Here is a 12,993-nt window from a genome sequence, read left to right as displayed (position 1 = left end):
TGCTGATGAGTTGATCATTGGATTCTGCACAAATATTTTGCACCTGAATATTTTGAGATGTTTAATTTTATTACGTTGGATTTCGATGCTGAAAGAAGTCAGTCCTAGAAATTCAAATTAAAACTCAGATGTTAGATTTACTTCCATAACCTGCAACCACATAACAGTTAACGAAGTTCAGAAGCAAAGCAGAGAAAACCAAAGTAGCTTGCAAAAATGATGTAAAAAAACAAAACAAAACAAAACCCCAAAAAAATAAAAAATACATACATTGTCAACGTTACACATTAACAAAAAACTTAAAAAACATAACAGGAAAGTTCCATGGCAAAAATGAGAATCCAAAGAGGTCCATAAACTACTAATAAATCCTGATTCCTTCCTGGCAAACATTGCCTATCACCCAGGCATGAATCATTCCAAATTTAACTTTACAGAGCTATGGCTTCGTAAATTAATTTATGAATTTGAAATTTGACACGTTCCTTCTGCTGGGATGGCAAACGTTGCAGGGAAGGAACCAGGCTAATAAGGAACAGCTCATCCTTTGAGGGTATCGGGGCTGGAGCAGAGGAATCATGCCGCTTCAGATGATGAAATAGTTGCTGCTGTATCTTCATATCCTTCTCACACACTGCAGCGCTGCTACTATATCTCCACTTTCCTGTATGAAATGCAAACAGCATTTGTGATACAAGTTTGTAAAGCTGGTATATTTGTTAAAATCAAAGCACAACAAAGTATGGAATAGTTTTGTAGTCATGGAGAAAAATTTACCATTCTCTGAATTCTCTTTTTCTTGTGGTACTCCTGCCACTTCATCCTCCGCGGTCACATTTCCGTCACCCCACTGCTCCATATTACCACTCGCCTCTCTCTTGACCACGAAGGGATCAAGAAACGATAGGGCCTGGCTGTACATCCATTTGGTCTTCCCTTGCTCCTTCTTTCTTTGCTTTAGGTAAGTGTCTCTGAGGCCTTTCCATTTTCTGCGGCTTGTCTCCACTGACAGAAAAAAAAAGAAGTATGAACATCACAGGTAATCAAGTCAGACAATCAGTGTGTTGACATACATACCAGATAGGCCAACTTCCTTGCTCACCGTTATCCAGGCCAAATTTCTTTTCGCAATGTCCCTATACTCGCAGCAGGAGGTATCATAAAGTTCCGGGTGCTCGGAAACAGCGGCGATAATTTTACTCTCCATCGTAATCTCTCACAACTCCACCACGATTTTGGTTTTGGGCCAGGGACTGTTGTGTAGTGTCGCGCAACGCTTGAATATGACGTAGTTACCAACCGTCTGATGACGTATATTCCTTGCGACTCACCTATCAACATGCGGGTAGGATGTGTTTGCTGGAGCCAACGTGCGGGCTAACAAATCTTCAACTTCAGTAAGCGTAGTCGATAAAGTGTACCGGTTAAAGCTTGTGTCGCAAACATCATGGCGAATATTGACTTTCACTTCAAAACAAAGTAAGTTTGAGTCCCATTGTACGATTCGTTGACTCCAGTCGATGAGCCAAGCTAAGCTAATCGTTGCAACAACTCACTGTCTTCTACAAATTGTTATCATTTTACAGTTATGCTGTTTCTAGTAAGATCGAGCCTTTCTATAAAGGAGGAAAAGTACAGGTAAAGTGTCAAGTTGTTTATTCGAATATCAACATTTACTTAGGAGAATGATAAACATACACATTTCCATTCAAATTCAGTCAAAGCAGCAAATCATCCATCTCACGTTTTTATTTCTTTGACAGATCAGCAAAGATGAACAATACATCTTTTGCACGTGTGGTTCTCGTGTCAATGTTTTGGAGATCAGCACTGGGAAGATCGTCCACAGCATTGAGCATGTAAGGCAGCACATCCTAATAGTACCAGTGCAAGTGATCTTACATTTACCTTTATGATTTCTATCACATTTGTGCAGGATGATCAAGAGGACATCACATCGTTTGCGCTAAGCTGTGATGATGAGGTATGCTTGCGTGTTTTTTTTTTCTCTTCTTCGTAAATAGTAAACAAAAATGTGTTTTCCTGTGTAGAAGTGTTCACTATTAGTGTTTGTGTCCTTCCGCAGATGCTGGTAACAGCCAGCCGGGCGCTTCTGCTGAAGCAGTGGGACTGGAGGCTAGCGCAGTGTACGCGCTCCTGGAAGGCCATACACACTGTTCCGATAGCCAGCATGACTTTTGACTGCACCTCCACACTTTTGGCCACAGGTCAGCGTTAAGAATAAACATGTGGGCCCGGTTGTTCAGAACTCTATCTTTTCCGGCTGGTAACTTGCTGTTAAAGTTAACACACCTAAAGACTGTTGCTAACTTTTTACCAGTTTGGTTAACGCGTTCGTGGCTAATGCTGCTTTCATGATGCCAGAAAAAGTGAGTCTATTGAGGGCTTGACTTTGACATTGGTGATTATTCTGAAGAAGAGTTGTGCACACACTACCACTTAGCAGTTATACCCTGCCAAGTCTCATGCTGAATCAAAAGAGAAAGAATAAAAATATCTCTTTTTTTTTTTTAAAAAAAACAACTTGTAAAATGAACAGAGGGGCTTGCCCTACTTTCAGTGGGAGGTAATTCCAAAGAGAGGTTACCTGTGATTTTTGTTGTTGCTTTCACATCAATAATCAAACAGACAGCAACACTGTGAATGGTGTTTAATTATTGAAATAAATTCAAATGTAATATAATTATTAGTTTTTAATTAATTTTAATTTAAAACAGTTATTACAAATATTAATAATTACAATTAGACAAAAATACAAATCAGTCAAAACTACAAATATGTTAGACACAAAAAACATTTGACAAAAATATGAGAAACAAAATCATACAAAAGTATGCAATATTATATGCTATAAAAACATTGGCAAAAATACAAAAATATTCCGCAAAATATTCACTGAAAATACACAGTAGAAAAAAATATATAATGAACAAAAAATAAAAAATTATTTCACAAAAACTCATAAATTGCTTCATTGAATTACATTTTCTTCTTCAGCAGAAAAGTTCCAGCTGCTTCTTTTCTTTTTTTTTCCCCCTCTGACGAGTGCCAGGGGTTGTTTGGATAGTATTCATTTCTTTCGCAGACCTCGAAGTAAACAAAGAGGAATTGTGGGATATATTGGTGCTAACCGGTGTCATAAACGGCACGGTTAACTCTGACGGTGCCGTTAACAGCATGACTAACCATATTTTCAACAACGCATATTTAACGGTCTGTTAGTTCACAGCGGTTTAGGAATTCATCTGGCAGTTAGGGGTAAAAAAGTGGTTAAAATAACCGAGAATTGAACAACCGGGCCCTGTTATTTTTCTTGTTGCACTCATTTTACTCCTGTTTGAAAGGGACTGCGCGGTTTACAAATTGTCCTAATTTTGCATTTAGGTGGCTGTGACGGCACTATCAAGCTCTGGGATGTGGTGAAGCAATACTGCACACATAACCTTAAAGGCTCTTCTGGTGTTGTACAGTAAGTGTGAAGTACTGTTTTAGTAACTGGTTTACTGACCTTTCCATAAATGTATGCGATGCCTTCGTTTCATTAATGCTTTAACTCATCAACATCAATCATATGTGTGCAGCCTGGTCCAGTTCCACCCAGACATTGACCGTCTGCAGCTCTTCTCGTCCTCTCTGGATTGCGGCATCCGGCTTTGGGATCTGCACACCAGCCAGTGTGTGTGCGTGCTTCAGAGCCACTACAGTGCCGTCACTTCCCTCAGCTTCAGTCCTGATGGTGACACCATGATCAGGTACGAATCCTGAATGCGTAGAAATACACACTCAACTCACATGCATTGTCAGTCCTCTCACTCCATGACTTGGCTCATTAAATTGTTTTTTCAAAGCAGCTTCAGTGAACAGTTTTGTACAGTAGGAAAATTGTGACGAAAGTTAGATTAAAGCTGTGTCGAGATTAGTATTTGTTCATTTTTTTTTTTTAAGTATTTTTGAAAATTAATTTTATCCGGTAAGAAATACAGCACCCCACAAATGTTTGTGTTTACTAGATTTTCCAGTTAATTGTGAAAGTTACTTCTTTTCGAACTGTGTTTAAAATAATTATTTAGGTCAGCGTTTTCATGCTTGACCTATAAGGATGCTCCCGACCTGGGCTTGAAGACATTTTCCTGAACTGGACCTCTTTCACTTTTGATTGAAATGCCATCTTCTATATTTGTGCATTGTTTTGTAATGTCACTTGTGTGTGTGTGTGTGTGTGTGTGTGTGTGTGTGTGTGTGTGTGTGTGTGTGTGTATGTGTGTTGTCCACATTTTATTGTATGTAGTTCAGGGAGAGATAAAATCTGCACCGTGTGGGATCTGAAGAGCCGGACAGCTAAGAGAACTGTACCCGTCTATGAGGTAAGACTGTGGAAGCTATTGTATGTTATAAAATAAATAAATAAATAGATAAAACAAGACATATCAACATAATTAAATTTTCTCCATAGATTGCCCAGCCAGCCCTACAGTATATCTTGGTTTATCTTAAAATTACATATTATGCTGCAGCTTGATGACTTTAATGTGTGTTACCTTGGTGTGCAGGCTGTGGAGGGCATTGTGATTCTGCCTGTGAAAAAAGACCTCTCTCAAATAGGAGTCCAGAACAGAGACTTGCATTTCATCACAGCTGGCAGCAAAGGTTCATCTTTGACCCGGCCCTAAATGTCTTTACAGTATTTTCCTACCATTACATCAAAACTATTTGCAACTCGCCCATGCAGGGCTGCTGAGAGTATGGGAGGCAAGCACGGCCCGCTGTGTCTACAACCAGGTCCTCCCGTCCACACTCGGCCCTTCCTCAGAGGAGGACAAGGAGCCGGATGACAACCCCCGCGGCCTAACGTACTTGTTTCACCTGGCCACCTCCGCCAGGCTGGCCACGGTCACTGCGGAGCACAACATCGTGTTATACCAGCTGCCTGCTCTCAGCACACAGCAACAGGTGAGCCATGTATTACATGAATCTGGTTACTCAAGTTAATCAATTAGAGCAAAAAAAAAAAAAAAAAACACAAGAGGTGCACAAATTTTCCCTTTAAGACTATCATGTTGAGGGTATTAATCTAACGGGTTCAGTTTGTGTTTGCTTTCGAAAAGTTTGTTTTTCGTGGTCTACTAGTCGAGTCACAATAAGATCCCCAGTGATTTTAAATGATAACATGCAGAGGATATAAAAAGTTTTTTGTCAACAAATTTCCCCATGTTTGGGAGATTTCTTTTGTAGATCAATAGTACCAACGGGGAAATTTTTGTTTGTCTCAAAAGAAACACAGCACTGCTGATCACCAAATGACCTGCATTGTAGTATGGTGGCAGCATCATGTGTTTGGCCTGTCTGTCTGTCATCAAAACTTGGCCTTAGACAAGGTGGAGGGAATTCTGAACAGTTCAAAATACCAGTTAGTCTCTCTATTGAACATCTGAACTATATTTTGAGTTAATGATTTTAATTGGTGGCAGGTGTCTGCTGACTGCCATTTTACGTAAGTTTGAATGTTAATTCTGAACACTGTCACATCTCAGTAGTGAGAGTGTGTGCACACTTCTGCAATCACGTTGTTTCAGTTATCACTCTCTCTTAAGAAAAGAAAAAAAATCAGTTGAGTTGTACAGGTCATATTAATGGTCGAATTTTTTAAAAAATCATTTACCAGTATCATGGTTTCATTTTTTTTAATATCATAAAAACCTGGCTATTTATCAAGGCTGGCTGTGTAGACTTTTAACTCATTCACTCCCAGATATTTTCACAGAAGCAATCCCATTCGCTCCCGGCTGTTTTACTGAATTTTGACTGATTTTGGAAGGCCCACAGAATATTGTGTTCAATTGCTATAAAAGCATGGAACCTATGAAAAGAAAGATTAAAGTCTCTTCTTTCATCAGGAAAATAAAGTAAGCATTAGAAGAGAGCTAAGTTTCATCGGTTTTCACAAATCTTTTTAAAATTCTAAGTAATTAGCTTTTTTTCTAGCTGGCCCTGGTTGATCTCCTTTGCTCTGCTGGCACCTGCTGGCCGTTTGTGTAATAACTACCATTTCTGCAACCATTCTTTGCAGTTGAGAGGCTGCATCAAAGCCTTCTGTATGCTCTAGCATAAAAAAAACAAAAAACAAAAAACAAAAAAACATATAAATACGTCTTTGGGACACTTACAACATTAAAAAACAAACCGTATTTACACGTTATTGGGAGCAAATGAGTTAATATCCACTGCACACAAAATTGGAATGGTAGCTGGGGTACCATTCTGTTCCAAGTTATTCTTGGTGAATTTATTCTGTGCTTGTTTAGAGATTGTTGGGACTTAATCTTAAAAGCAAAAGTCATTGCCACTATCACCGACTGAAATGCTTGCTTGACTCTCGAAGCGACTACCTTTTGCATAACTGTATTGGTAACACAAATCATAACACAAGTGTGATACCTAGCAGGAAGACTTCCACTTCTCTTATATGGGTTTTTTCCTACAGTTTGTGGGTTACAGTGACGAGGTGCTGGACGTGAAATTTCTGGGCCAAAACGATAGCCACATTGTGGTGGCGACCAACAGCTGCCAGCTCAAAGTGTTTGAACTGCTCACCAACACCTGCCAGATCCTCTATGGGCACTCAGGTGAGCCGCCAACAGATGGCAGCATGTGTATGTACGGTACATTGAGATGCAGTAACCATGAGACACTGTACTGAACAGTACATTTTAGGTACATACATTCTATTCTAATTATATGCTGCAGAATTAAAAATAAATAAATAAAACTATACTAGGATTTTTTTTTAATAACAGTGATGCCAAGCTTAAAGGCAATGTAATAGTATGCCCTTTAAAGGGGAAGTCAACCTAAATTGTTTCTTTCCAATAATATTTTTTATACATCCCACAAGTTTAAACACAGCGTTCTGATTAATATTAGGTTTGCGGGATATTAATAATTGAGTAATAAAAGCCACCCGTTTTTATCCATCTCAGGAGGTGACCATTTTGCTACTTGTTGGCGACTGAATATGACATCAGTGTTGCTCAGGGCTCAGGTAACAACCGACCACAGCTCACCTATGTTATGAGTTTGGTCATGTGATGTCCACAAGCTGAGCTGTCATCGGTCGTTACTGTGATGTAATTTTTAGTCAACAGCAAGTTGAAAAATGGCTGCCCCCTGAGATGGATAAAAAAAAAAAAAGGGGGGTGGATATTTACAGTAGCTTAATTCATATTCCACAAACACACTATTAATCAAAATACAGTGTTTAGACCGGTGGGGCTGCATAGAACATATTATTGTAAATAATTTTTTTGGGCTTAACTTGCACTATTGTTCTGACTTAGTAAGACTATTCCGCCCAAAGGATATTGTAGTTAACGAGAACAAACGTAGTAACTCAAACTATAATAATAATAATATTAATAAAACTCTTAAATGTAATAAAATAAAGATGTAAGCTAAGTAACTGAAACTTTAAGGGGATATTTGACTCATTGAGCCATTTTCAGCAGGCACAAGTTCACATTTTGTCGATAATTAATGTGGTAACATTTTTTTTCATGTACAATTAATTCATTTAAAATGTTTTTTTCTACTTGCTGTCGACTGATGATGACATCATCTCTGCTGAGGAAGTAGGTAACGGCCAATCATGGCTCACCTGGATTCTGGGTTTGGTCAGTAAACTGAGCCATGGTTGGTCGTTAGCCACTTCCTCAGCACAGGTGATGTCATCATCAGTGGACACTACATCAAGTTTAAAAAAAATAATAATAATTAAGGTAATAATTGTACATAAAAAATAATGACGTTATCAAAATCATTCTGGACAATATATTAACTTTTCATTGCTGAAAATGGCTCAATGAGTCAAGTATCCCTTTAATTTTACATTACTAACAAAAACTGAAGTTAATGTTCTTTGTTTTCGTCTTTGTCAGTGAATTTCATACATGTGGGCAAAATTGTTGATAATTCCTCTGTATTTCCGTTGTCACAGAAATAAATAGCTTGAATATACTAAAACTAATAATACACAAATAATGAAAATTAACCAATACAAATCAGACATTTCTTTTGAATTGTGGTTCAACAGATATTATTTAAAAATGAATAAATAAAACATGAAACATGCCTGGACAAAAATGCTATCCCTAGAAGACTGAAAATAATCAGACAGTCTGCTTTTTTGAAAAGGATGACAGTTAGTTACAGTGCTGTTTGATGACATGGTGTGTACCATACATGGACTAGATGAAGTGAAGCAGAGAGTTGTCGCAGAGTTGATTTTAATTATTTTCAACTTGGGCAACTGTACCATATGGCTGTACGGAACAAGGGAGGTTGAACAGTCATTTGGAAATTGTAGTTTACTGGCTTTGTGTCTCTTAGAAGTGACATCATCGAGCAGTAGCTTTGTACCGGCTGCTGCCCAGCACTCACCCATCAATTGATGAGTTTGAAACCGTTTCTCTTCTCAACCTCTTCTTATTTTGAGTTGCGATTATGGTCATAAATGAATTCTTCTCAAGGCACCACTGTATTACATTGTTCAATCACCCTTTTTCTTTTTAAAGACAATAACGTGAACATTGAAGTGCAAGTGGAGTATCAATTTCCTGTTCCTGGCATTTAATAGTAAGGATAGTGTTGTAAGAGTGGAAACATGACGCAGCAAGGAAAATCTAACGAGGGCGAGAATATGTAACAAAGGCTTCACATGGTTTTCTTAGGTATGTCTGAAGATGTCACCTACGTGGGCTGGAACCAGGGTGTTTTCCCAGAAAGGGGACACGTTTACTAATTTATGCCATCTCGCTCGTAAGAATGAATGAAGACAATGCTGTGATGATTGATGTAGTGAATGAACAATTTGAAGGAATGTTATCCTTCTCTGTCACCTTTCCTCCCTTACAGATACTGTCCTGTCATTGGACGTGTTTAAAAAAGGCTTTGTCTTTGCAAGTTGTGCAAAGGTGAGCACGCGCCTGTGCCTGACACAATGGCACTTTTCCAGAAAGTCATGTCTTCAGTAGTAACAAGTCACTGTTATTATATGCGGTGTCTCCAATCCACAGGACAGATCGGTACGTGTGTGGCTTATGGACTCTGACAGCGGCCATGTCCGCTGCATGGCCTATGGCTCCAGCCACACCAACTCTGTGGGTTCCATTTCCTGTTCCAGGTAACAGCCCCATTACATATTGTGCTCCAAAATATTAGGCATGATGGCTAAATTAAAAGTTTGCGTTTCAAATGTGATCGGTATAAAGCAGATAGCTGAATGACTATTGTGTGGCCCCCAAACTTTTTTTTCTTTCTTTTTTTAAACACTTATGGCAGTTGTTCCTAACCTGGGTTAGATCGAACCCCAGGGGTTCGGTAAGTCAGTATCAGGGGTTGGGCAGAGGTCAAGACACACACCTGACTCAAATATTCGTGATGATACACCCCACTTGGCCATCATTGGCTGCAGGTCATGTGATGTCTTTATTATTACTCTCCCTCCATACTATGTTGAGGGGAAAAAATAAAGTGGTTGAATGAATATTACATGTATAATAAAATGTATGACTTTCCACAGGGCTCAATTCTGGGGTCTCTGCTGTTTTCGTTGTATTTGTTGCCCCTGGGTGCCATCTTAAGAGAAAAACGATTGTTTTTAAAGTGCTCAAATAGAGAGTTTAGTTGAGTGCTGGGAGTCAGCATGATTTGAAGTTGAGCAATTCTAGTCCAGCACAGCTAACTATCTAGCAAAACTAAAGTAACACTTTGTAAAGTTCAGATGGGAACTTCCACCGGTTCCTGTATCTTTAATGCCCGCTATAATAATAATAATAATAATAATAATAATAATAACTAGACTAAGCAATTTCTGAAGAAATTGCGTGGGATGCTGAAAGCCGAATGCTAATAGCTGAATGCTAAGCTGACTGCTAATAGCAGAATGCTATTGTTATCATTGAAATGCGAAATGTAATTGAGAGATGTCTTGCTGAACCAGAATGCATTAAATAAACGTATGTTAAATGAATAAAGAAAGATACATTGGCTGTAAATTACATATGAGAAATTATGAATGAATTATAAATGAAAAGACTGAAGTTTAAATTCAACCAGTCTGAGACTGGTATCGAACCCTCGCCCCCTGTTTAGTAATCAATGATCTACTGCACTGCCACTCTATCCACTCACCCACAGGAGATTTGTTGTCATCATTGAAGTGTGAAATGGAAGCAGCGAATGTGTCATAGAACGCATTCAAAAAAATGTATGTTAAATGAATAAAGAAAGATAAATTGGTTGTAAATTACAAATGAGAAATTATGGATGAATTATAAATGAAATGACGAAAGTTTTAGCTTTAACTAAACAAAAAAAGAAGTATGTCTTACAGTGTATCTATATTGAAAAATGACATATGATGCTGAATAATGGGGGCGACGTGTTCAATCACTTCAATGAAATTATAGAATGCATTATGCAATATGGATTAATTTTGAAGAAATAGTTTGTCAAATGGGGCGGCACGGTAGTCGAGTGGTTAGCACGTCCGCTTCCCAGTTCTGAGGTCTCCGGTTCGAGTCCAGGCTCGGACCTTCCTGGGTGGAGTTTGCATGTTCTCCCCGTGCCCGCGTGTGTCTTCTCCGGGTACTCCGGTCTCCTCCCACATTCCAAAGACATGCATGGCAGGTTAATTGGGCGCACGGAATTGTCCCTAGGTGTGCGTGTGAGTGTGGATGGTTGTTCGTCTCTGTGTGCCCTGCGATTGGTTGGCAACCAGTCCAGGGTGTCCCCCGCCTCCTGCCCAGAGCCAGCTGAGATAGGCCCCGGCAGCCCCCGCGACCCTTGTGAGGAATAAGCGGTCAAGAAAATGGATGGATGGATAGTTTGTCAAATGACATTTAACGAAATAGATGTTAACTTGTTGTATTATGACGAAACTGAGAAAAAAAAAAAAAGTTGCTCCATCCGAGGTTTGAACCAGCGAACCATTCGTAGGGCTGTCTTTGCTATTCACCTGGCTCCAGCGCTTAGCTCCGTGAGCCACCGGACCTGTGAGCAGCAGAGCGAATTGGCGTATTTGTAATTTAAAGTGTCACCTGACGCTGAAAGTCATCAGCGCTGATTTGGGACACGTGTTTGATCATGCCAGTATAACGCATTTCCTGGTATGATAGTCAGTTGGTATACTTAATATCCGTTTATGTAATTGCCACGAACATATGTGCAATGTACAGTCGGCAGTGGGCTTTGAACCTGCGACCTCCTGCTTACTGTACATGCACTCTCCCAACTGCGCCACTGAGCAACTTAGAATTTTTTTTTTGTCTTTCTTACTTTTGTGCGTGTCCCGCCTGCGGTGCGCACCTGGCTTCAGCTGTGCAGGTGGCGTTCGCGCCCCTTCTCTCAGTTTGTCGCCGCTTTCGCGACTGCTGTCTGCCCCTCCCGCGCGTCGGATGCTCTGTGTGCGTCTGCTGCGCAGGTGGCGTTTGCGCGCCTTCCCTCAGCTTATCGGCTATCGCTACTATTAACAACTGACTGTCTGTCTGTCCCGGCCCTCCGTCGGCTGCTCGGTGTGCGTCTGCTGCGCAGGTGGCGTTCGCGCGCCTTCCCTCAGCTTATCGCTACTATTAACAACTGACTGTCTGTCTGCCCCGGCCCTCCGTCGGCTGCTCGGTGTGCGTCTGCTGCGCAGGTGGCGTTCGCGTGCCTTCCCTCAGCTTATCACTACTATTGACAACTGGCTGTCTGCCCCCGCCCTCCGTCGGCTGCTCGGTGTGCGTCTGCTGTGCAGGTGGCGTTCGCGCCCCCTTCCCTCGGCTCATCGCTGCTTTACCGGCTTACTGTTTGCCCCGACCCACGCGTCGGCTGCTCGGTGTGGGTCTGCTGTGCAGGTGGCGCTCGCGCCCCCTTCAGCTTCCCGCTCATCGCTGTTTGGGCCTCTTTGTGTTCACAATGGAGGTCTCCCGTTGCTGCGTGGACTGTGGTATCCTCTTTGAGGCCTCCGATGTCCTGGACGATCGCTGCCCGAGGTGTCTTGTTTCTGACCGTAACGGGGATGGCCGGGCCTGCAGTCCTGGTGTCAGTGACCCCAGTCCACTGGGTCATCTGTCGTCCTCCCAACCGAGGCGCCGGAAACGTCTCGGTGTGTCCTCTGCTGTACATGCCCCCCCCAGGAAAAGGGCGGCGCAGCGACGACTCGCTTCGGAGGTTGGGCACCTTCAGGCTGAGCTGGCAGAGGTGAGATCTCTTCTGCAGGACCGTCACCCTCCCACACTTAAGCCGGGACCACCTGCCCTGCCCTTGCCGCGACCATCCACCCCCGCCCATGCCCGTGCTTCCTCCTGAGGAGGACGCCATTTCCTTGGCAGCTTCGGCTTCCTTTTTTCATGACGACGACCGTGACCCGGGGTCTGTGGTTTTGGGACCAAACTCTCCAGCGTCCGCTCAGAGTTCGTCCAGTGAGGCGGGGGATGGTTCTATACGGGCTGTCCTGCGCAATGCCTTGGACCTCCTGCATTTGGAGGTGCCTCCACAGGCTCAATCGGCGTCTGAGAGCGCTTTCTTCCGGCGCAGGCGCCCTTCCTCGGCCTTTTCTGTCCCCGCATCTGACGACTATCTGCGGGAACTACATGCTTGCTGGAAGGATCCTGGGGCTCTCTCCCGTCCTTCAGCTGATGGCTGTGATTTAGCATCTATGCACGGTGCTGCTAGTGTTGGCTTGGACCGGATGCCTGCTGTGGAGCCAGCTGTCGCATCCCTCATTGTGTCCCCGGAGGAGACCCTTCGGCCATCTGTGCGATGTCCTCGACCCCAATGTCGTGTGACTGACGACCTTCTCACACGGGCCTATGGCGCTGGTGCACGTGCTGGTCGCATTGGGAACTCTTTGGCTCACCTCATGCTTGCTCTCTCTACATCCCTGCAAGCGGACAGCGTGGAGGCTGCTCTGTCCTTCAGTGATGCAGCCCTCCAGGC

General features: G+C 42.2%; 2 protein-coding genes across 3 annotated transcripts in view; one reads left to right on the top strand and one right to left on the bottom strand.

Moving 5' to 3' along the window:
• Nucleotides 1-117: 117 nt before the first annotated feature.
• On the bottom strand, nucleotides 118-1,304 carry LOC144026165 (uncharacterized). The gene is made up of 3 exons (XM_077532751.1): nucleotides 1,078-1,304; nucleotides 778-1,005; nucleotides 118-664 (listed from the first exon to the last, which is right to left on the bottom strand). The coding sequence occupies exons 1-3, from the start codon at nucleotides 1,205-1,207 to the stop codon at nucleotides 432-434; spliced, it is 591 nt and encodes a 196-aa protein (XP_077388877.1). The 5' UTR covers nucleotides 1,208-1,304; the 3' UTR covers nucleotides 118-431.
• tbl3 (transducin beta like 3) overlaps nucleotides 424-12,993 on the top strand; it is a 40,482-nt gene continuing 27,912 nt past the window's right edge. The window contains exons 1-13 of one of the 2 annotated variants that reach the window (XM_077532688.1): nucleotides 438-1,479; nucleotides 1,587-1,638; nucleotides 1,764-1,859; nucleotides 1,937-1,984; nucleotides 2,087-2,228; nucleotides 3,406-3,490; nucleotides 3,603-3,773; nucleotides 4,310-4,385; nucleotides 4,572-4,668; nucleotides 4,751-4,971; nucleotides 6,503-6,644; nucleotides 8,929-8,987; nucleotides 9,090-9,196. In XM_077532688.1, the coding sequence (XP_077388814.1) occupies nucleotides 1,448-1,479; nucleotides 1,587-1,638; nucleotides 1,764-1,859; nucleotides 1,937-1,984; nucleotides 2,087-2,228; nucleotides 3,406-3,490; nucleotides 3,603-3,773; nucleotides 4,310-4,385; nucleotides 4,572-4,668; nucleotides 4,751-4,971; nucleotides 6,503-6,644; nucleotides 8,929-8,987; nucleotides 9,090-9,196 (1,328 nt within the window). In that variant the 5' untranslated portion in view covers nucleotides 438-1,447. Of the gene's footprint in view, nucleotides 1,480-1,586; nucleotides 1,639-1,763; nucleotides 1,860-1,936; nucleotides 1,985-2,086; nucleotides 2,229-3,405; nucleotides 3,491-3,602; nucleotides 3,774-4,309; nucleotides 4,386-4,571; nucleotides 4,669-4,750; nucleotides 4,972-6,502; nucleotides 6,645-8,928; nucleotides 8,988-9,089; nucleotides 9,197-12,993 lie in introns of both variants that reach the window. The other variant, XM_077532697.1, reaches the window with a different exon arrangement.

The sequence above is a fragment of the Festucalex cinctus genome, chromosome 1 (assembly GCF_051991245.1).
Source record: "Festucalex cinctus isolate MCC-2025b chromosome 1, RoL_Fcin_1.0, whole genome shotgun sequence".
NCBI classification, from domain to species: Eukaryota; Metazoa; Chordata; class Actinopteri; order Syngnathiformes; family Syngnathidae; genus Festucalex; species Festucalex cinctus.
This window is presented reverse-complemented; position numbering and strand designations above follow the sequence as displayed.

Bases quoted from the DNA above. Each gene is read 5' to 3' on its own strand.
- LOC144026165 (XM_077532751.1), bottom strand. From the start codon at position 1,207: ATGGAGAGTAAAATTATCGCCGCTGTTTCCGAGCACCCGGAACTTTAT. The intron at 1,006-1,077 runs GTATGTATGTCA...TTTTTCTGTCAG, and splicing joins CAAGGAAGTTGGCCTATCTG to TGGAGACAAGCCGCAGAAAA. The intron at 665-777 runs GTAAATTTTTCT...CATTTCATACAG, and splicing joins AAAAGAGAATTCAGAGAATG to GAAAGTGGAGATATAGTAGC.